General features: G+C 40.1%; 1 protein-coding gene across 1 annotated transcript in view; it reads right to left on the bottom strand.

The window, feature by feature from the left end:
- GOLPH3 (golgi phosphoprotein 3) overlaps positions 1-1,193 on the bottom strand; it is a 19,605-nt gene extending 18,412 nt beyond the window's left edge. Inside the window, exon 1 of the mRNA XM_015563102.1 lies at positions 1,039-1,193. Within this exon, the coding sequence (XP_015418588.1) occupies positions 1,039-1,119 (81 nt within the window). The 5' untranslated portion in view covers positions 1,120-1,193. The remainder of the gene's footprint in view (positions 1-1,038) is intronic.
- Between the last annotated feature and the right edge of the window lie 6,724 nt (positions 1,194-7,917).

The following is a 7,917-nucleotide window of genomic DNA, read 5'->3' as shown; positions in this document are numbered from 1 at the left end:
AGGGATCTTTTAAGAAGAGGAAGAAGAAGAAAAAGGTAAAGAAACAAATTAAGAACAACAAATACACATCTATCAACAAGTGAATCTAAAAATCTAGTGAATAAATAATCTGATGAACAGAATAAACTGGTGATTATAATAGAATCAGGGGCATAGAAAGGCAGTGGACTGACTATTCTGGGTGGGGGGGAAGGGGTGTGAGGGGGGTGGGAAGAGACTGGACAAAAATTGTACACCTATGGATAAGAACAGTGGGTGGCCGGGGGAAGGACAGAGGGTGGGGTGGGGACCGGGTGGGGGGGAGCTATGGGGGGAAAAAAGAGGAACAACTGTAATAATCTGAACAATAAAGATTTAATTAAAAATAATAAAATCAATAGAAACATATCCTCAGGTGAGGATAAATAAGAAAGTTTCCATTCTGACCTAAACATTTTAGATTTCATTAGGACACTCTATTAAAGAAAAAAGTTTTGAAACACAATGGCCCCAAGAAGCACAATGAAAGTTATGTCAAGTCTTTCCAAATTACAGCTTTCAGAAGCAGGAAATAAAGTGTGGAGTCTTGCCGAAGCCGGTTTGGCTCAGTGGATAGAGCGTCGGCCTGCGGACTGAAGGGTCCCAGGTTCGATTCCGGTCAAGGGCATGTACCTGGGTTGTGGGCACATCCCCACTGGGAGATGTGCAGGAGGCAGCCGATCGATGTTTCTCTCTCATCAATGTTTCTAACTCTCTATCTCTCTCCCTTCCTCTCTGTAAAAAATCAATAAAATATATTAACAACAAAAAAAGTGTGGAGTCTTTTTGAATATGTGAGAAGCAATGACCAGTGATCATAGCAATGAATTACATTACTCGTTACACACAAAGAACCAGGAAACCAAGAATGAAAAAAAGATACAGAATCATAATTTAATAAAGATTTAACTTTAAAATCAACTTCCACTTTAATTTTTGAAAGCTATTAGTAGAAAAACTCTTCATTTTAGGCAGCACAAACTCTTTAATAAGGATATATTTATTTAGCACTCCTCTTACCTTTCTCGTTAATAGACTTTTACGTCTCATTCCACAAGCCTCTAGTTGTAACCTTCCTCTTAATGCTAATTCAATTAACATACAGCCACGTAATCCAGATGATATACAGTCATTCCAAAATGAAGTGTAACCCTATTTAAAAAAAGGAAACAAAATAGCTAATTTACTTTTAACTCAGAGACAAAAATAGAAATATTCTTAACCATTTGGTGCCTTTTACCTTCCGTATCTTGCCATAATAATTTTAAATACAATATTGAAAAAAATACAATTACTATGCATTACTAATCTAGGATTTTCAGGGGTTTACCGTCTTCTCACTACTTATCCTTACCTGCAGTAGAAATACTTTAGAAATCAGAGGTTTAAATATATAGTATCTTTCATTCTTCATTAAGTTCTATGTTTATTAAACTCCTCCATATTGCAAGGACCAGGATTCGACAACACAGTTAACCTCAGATTACAGTGGTTTATCATCAGTATACATGTGCAAGTTAAGCAGCTCAGGAAAAACCATCTAGCCCAATGTGGCCTCAGGAAGAATTAGAATATCATTCATTCAATGCAGTCTACGATGAAAATACAAAGTTAATTTTGGAAGACTATATTAGAAAATTTATGTATGAGCTCATGCCTTAAATTCTGAATGAGAAATAGTAAAACGATCAGATGGGCCTCCAAAGAGAAATTTAAGAGCCTATGTCCAAAGTGAAAGAACAGCCAGACAATGAGATTGATAGACACCTAGGGATCTGGGGTTACTCAAATCTATCAGGAATCAACCAGATGAAGTCGGGGCACTCTTTGAGAGTGAATAACTGGGAGTTGTCTAAATTATGACGCCATAAATTTTGCCAGCAAGGTTGCCAGCTATCAACTTAAAGCACCCAACTCTGAAGAGGAAGCAGAAGCTACAACTGGTTCTAGTTAAAAGTCAGGACAGGATAGCATAATCTTGTGCTGTGTGAGCTCAGCACCACAGGGATCCATAACTAAGCTTGTACCCACAGCTCAGGAATTTGTGTAATGAAAAAGCTGTGTGATTTGCAACTGCATATGTTTCATGTGGTGTGATTCCTCTGGCAGTCAATTGAATTATTTTGCGTACGCTTAAAATTTAAATTAAAGTCCCTGGTCTTGCCCTGGCCGGTTTGGCTCAGTGGGTAGAGGGTCAACCTGCAAACCAAAGGGTTCCAGGTTCGATTCCGGTCTAGGGCACATGCCCGGGTTGCGGGCTCGGTCCCCAGTGGGGAGTGTGCAGGAGGCAGTCGATATATGAATCTCTCTCATCATTGATGTTTCTCGCTCTCTCTCCCTCTTCTATCCTCTCTGAAATGAATAAAAAATATTAAAAAAAAAAAAAAAGAAAAGTAAAGTCCCTGGTCTTTGTTGGTCCTAAGCCTGCTCTCTGGTCCTGCTTTCGTAGAGTAGTCTCTTCGCTAGTAACTACTTGAACATCCCACACCTGCACAGTTAAAGTTTATCTCAAGGGATGCCTTAGATACACACCCCAGATACTTTCCCAGGATCTCCTTGGGACATCTTGGTAAAAAGAAGAGCAGGCAAATTCATTCTGTAAAGAATGGAGGGCCTAGGATTAAGAAGGCCTAAACTCTAAGACCCTTGGTTCTGGCACTTTCTCAAAGTCAGTACTTTGTCAGGCCACCGTGGTTGTTAATCTGTGTATTTCAGAAGATAACTGACCATCAGGATCCTTGGGCCTTCACTACTGACACAAGGACTTAGCCTAAGGAAGTTACCACCCCTGAGAATGAAGGTTTTGGGAAAATGAGAATTTAGATTAAGGAAGTAACAAGGAAATAAACAAAAATATCAGTTTGAAGAGGGAGATTTGCCTGGCCGGCATGGTTCAGTGGTTGAGCATCAACCTATGAACCAGGAGGTCATGGTTTGATTTTCCGTCAGGGCACATGCCTGGGTTGCGGGCTTGATCCCCAAGTGTGGGGCATGTAGGAAGCAACCAATCAATAATTTTCTCTCATCACTGATGTTTCCATCTCCCCCTCCCTCTCCCTTCCTCTCTGAAATCAATAAAAAAATATATATTTTTAGAAAAAGAACTAAATTCAAAGCAATCAAAGGGAAAGAATAAGATTACTAAAATAAAAAATAAAAGGACAGAAATTAAAGGATTAGAAGAGAATACTATAAACAATTCATGACAATAAATTAGACAATCTAGACAAAATGTTCAAGTTCCTGGAAAAAAAAGACATAAATTACCAAAAATGGCTAAACAAGAAATATAAAATCAGAATAAAACTATAACGAGAAATTGATTAGGTAATAAAAATCTTCACAGAGTGTCACTGAGATGTAAGAAGAATCTAGCTTGCCGAAACCGGTTTGGGTCAGGGGATAGAGCGTCGGCCTGCGGACTGAGAGGTCCCAGGTTCAATTCCAGTCAAGGGCATATACCTGGGTTGCGGGCACATCCCCAGTAGGAGATGTGCAGGAGGCAGCTGCTCGATGTTTCTCTCTCATCAATGTTTCTAACTCTCTATCTCTCTCCCTTCCTCTCTGTAAAAGATCAATAAAATATATTTTTTAAAAAAATCTAGCTGGGCCGAAACCGGTTTGGCTCAGTGGATAGAACGTCGGCCTGCGGACTGAAGGGTCCCAGGTTCGATTCCGGTCAAGGGCATGTACCTGGGTTGCGGGCACTTCACCAGTGGAGGATGTGCAGGAGGCGGCTGATCCATGTTTCTCTCTCATCGATGTTTCTAACTCTCTATCTCTCTCCATTCCTCTCTGTAAAAAATCAATAAAATATATTTTAAAAAAAAAAAAATCTAGCTGGACCAGATGTTGAAAGACCTGAACACTAACCCCCACCCCACCCCAATAAATAATTAAGGGACTTTAAGGTGGTCATTTAATATCCTCTTTAAGTCTCCATTTTCTCATCTACACAATGACAGAGGTAGACTTCAAGCACTCAGCAAGTATGACTCTAATCAATTAAGAATTCCCTAAGGGGATAAATGTGACTTAGAGCAAAACAGTATACATGACCTATTTTAATTTCAAAAAAAAGCATTTGCAAGTCAAATCATCAAGGGTATTTTAAAAACTCTTTAGCATATAAAGAACTGCCTGGTGAGTGTTAACATACAAGCACTTATAATGAAGTACCTGAAAACTGGTGTTTGGCACTATTACATGTAATTTTAAAGAGGACAAGAAAAAGTTCAAGTTTTCACTAGACACTGAAATCTTTCTAAATATCAAACTGTTAAGAAAATTTGGAAATATCTTGGCACACTCTTAATAGTTACACAGGCATGGTAAGTGTGTAATACATTTAGATTTTAAAATCCAAGTTAAAGACTCTCTGGTTGATAGATTCTGGACTACATGGAAACCTAAAAATCACCACTATTTCCTAAAAACCCCACATTCCAGTATGCTGAGATAATTAATGAAGCCTACAGAAGATGGCTTGTCATCAAAAAGAATATGGGTTAAAAAGCAAAAAAATAAAAGATTTCCAAAAAAAAAAAAAAAGGAGTTATCCTATCCTTGTATAGAAGCAACTTCTAAAATGGTTCCCAATGATCCCTGCCTCTTGGTGTTCATGCCCTCATGCAATCCCCTGCTTTTGAATACACACTAAACCTGGAGACTTTATTCTAAGAAATAAAATATGGCAAATATGATGGTACTAGAGGCCCGGTGCATGAAATTCATACACGGAGGGGTGGGGGTCAGTGGGGGTACCCTCAACCTGACCTGCACCTTTTCCAATCCGGGACCCCTCGGGGGATGTCCAACTGCCAGTTTAGGCCCGATTCAGGGGATCAGGCCTAGACCGGCCGTCAGACATCCCTCTCACAATCCTGGACCGCTGGCTCCTAATTGCTCACCTGCCTGCCTGCCTGCCTGGTCGCCCCTAACTACCCACCGCCGCCCATAGGCCTGATCATCCCTCACTGCCTCTGCGTGCTGGCCTGGTTGCCCCTAACTGTCCCCTGCTGCCAGCCAGGTCACCCCCAACTACCCCCCGCCCCCCACCGGGGTTGCTCCTAACTGCACCCCACCCTCCCAGCCTGGCCCTCTGCTGGCCTGGTCGCCCCTCACGGCCCCTCCACGCAGCCTGATATTCAGTCGTTTGATCATCCCTCACTAACCCCCCTGCCGGCCTGGTCATAGGCAGCTATCTTGTGAGGGTGTGAGGGTTAATTTGCATATTACCTATTCATTATATAGGATGTCACCTCAGCAATTAGGCTACAAAAAGACTGTGATGTTCACCTTGGGCCTTCTTCTCCCTTGCTTTGCCAGCTACCATGCTGCAAGTTGTTCTATACAGATACACATAGGCAAGGAACGGAGGCTCTCAGTCCAACAACCTGCAAGGAACAGAATCCTCCTCCAATTGAGCCTTCAGATGAAACTAAAGATCTGGCCAACAACTTAACTGCAATCTCATGAGGCATCTTCACCCAAAAGCACCCAGTTAAGCAATGCCTGGTTCCTGATCCACAAAAACTGAGATAGTATATATTGCTGTTTTAAGCTAAATTTTATTATACAGTTTAAGAAAACTATCATAATGGGTGTCTAGAGCTGACAGTGATGAGGAAAAAGGAAAGTGAGGGCTAAAGGGTCTGGGTTTTCCTTGAGGGGGGGGGGGTGATAAAAATGTTCTAAAACTGATTGTGGTGATGGTTGCAAAACTCTGATCTTTACACTGTATGGTATGTAAATTACATTTCAATAAAACTGTTACCAAAAATATAGCTAACGCCCCTTGTGTGAAATCACTTCTGAAATCTTACATGAACTTTTAATTATTTCAAAGTAATTGAGTGGGAAAGTTTTGGGAAAAAAATTGATCAAGAGAATGAAGGTGACTTCAGCTAAACACGGATTTAAAAACACTAGACTAAAAAAAGCAAATAATGACTTAAGAAATGGAAAACTATCAACATTTGCAGGTGATATAATTGAATACCCAGAAAAATCAAAAAGAATTAATGGAAAAATTACTATAAACAGTAAGAGAATTTAGAAAAGTACCAAGATTATAAAATCAACAGACATCAACAGCTTTCATATACAAACAATAAAACATAAAAGGTAAAAATATTTGCAAAGACCTCATTTACAATAGTAACCCCCCAAAAAGAAACTATCTAAGCAAACCTACATGAAAGAAACTTCAACTCTCTTGAAATACTAAAAAGTAGACTTGGACAATGGAAAACATCTTATTTTTAGATACAAAGACGCAGCATTATAAAGTTATCAGTTTTTTCTAAGTTAATATAAATTTAATATGATCCCAATAAAAATAAAACTGGTTCCCCTGGTTGGATGGCTCAGCTGGTTGGAGCATTGCGGTACACAAAAAGGTTGTGAGTTCGATTCCCATTCAGGGCACACAGCTATGTTTTGAGTTTGATGACCAGTTGGGGCACATACAGGAGGCAGCCAATCAATGTTTCTCTCTCACTTCGATGTTTTTCTGTCTCTTGAGAAAATCAAATCCATAAAAACATATCCTTAGGTGAGGATTTAAAAAAATAGTAAAACAGTAACAACTGGTGGTGAGGTTTTTTTTGTGTGTGTGTTTTTTTTTTCTTGGAGCTATACAAATTAAAAATAAAGTTCCTAAAGAAAAAGATAAAAGATTAGCCAAGAAAACTTGGGAGAAGAGGGAGCAATATTTGGGGAACAGAAGTGGAAACTGTCCTACTAGATAAGAATATAGATTTAAAAGCCTCTAGAGCCCTGACCGGTTTGGCTCAGTGGATAGAGTGTTGGCCTGTGGGTTGAAGGGTCCCAGGTTCAATTCCAGTCAAGGGCATATACCTTGGTTGTGGGCACATGCCCAGTACGGGGTGTGCAGGATGCAGCTGATCAATGTTTCTCTCATCGATGTTTCTAACTCTATCTCTCTCCCTTCCTCTCTGTAAAAAATCAATAAAATATATTTAAAAAAATAAAATAAAAGCCTCTAGAAATGAAATGATGTGATACTGGCACATGAACAGATCAAAAGAAGAAAGTCTTGCCCTAGCCAGTTTGGCTCAGTGGGTAGAGCGTTGGCCAGCGGACTGAAGGGTCCCGGGTTCGATTCTGATAAGGGCACATGCCTGAGTTGTGGGCTTGATACCCAGTGTGGGGCGTGCAAGAGGCAGCCGATCAATGATTCTCTCTCATCATTAAAAACGTATTAGCCCTAACCGGTTTGGCTCAGTGGATAGAGCATCAGCCTGCGGACTGAAGGGTCCCAGGTTCGATTCTGATCAAGAGCATGTACCTTGGTTGCGGGCACAATCCCAGTGGGAGGTGTGAAGGAGGCAGCTGATCGATATTTTTCTCTCATCGATCTTTCTAACTCTCTATCCCTCTCCCTTCCTCTCTGTAAAAAATCAATAATATATATTAAAAAAAAAGAGAGAAGAAAGTCTTAAAGTAGATCCAAGAACATACTGAAATCTAGTACACGATAAAGGTTTTATCTCCTATCAGTGTAAGATGAAAAGACGGAGATTTTAATCAATAGTATTGAGACAACTAGAGAGCCATTTAGGAAAAAAAAAATTGGATTCATTATACATACTAACCTTCAAAATAAAATGCAAATGTATTGAAATGTAAAATGAAGCAATAGTGCTAAGAAGAAATGGGGGTGGAGAAACTAAGATGGCGGCATAGGGGAACACCGAGATTGCTGCCTCCTACAACAACTTCAGAAACGCAATAAAAGGACAGGACGGTCAACATCCAGAACTACAGGAGGGCTGGCGTTGCGGAAATTCTACAATTAGAAGAAAAGAGAAAAGCACATTGAGGGTCAGGAGCTGCAGAAGTAAAGTGCAGAGGTACAGAGGTTCAAGTGCGCAG

Source organism: Myotis davidii, unplaced genomic scaffold (assembly GCF_000327345.1).
Source record: "Myotis davidii unplaced genomic scaffold, ASM32734v1 scaffold135, whole genome shotgun sequence".
NCBI lineage: Eukaryota > Metazoa > Chordata > Mammalia > Chiroptera > Vespertilionidae > Myotis > Myotis davidii.
Note: the sequence above shows the minus strand (reverse complement) of the source record. Positions and strands in the feature narration are given on the sequence as shown.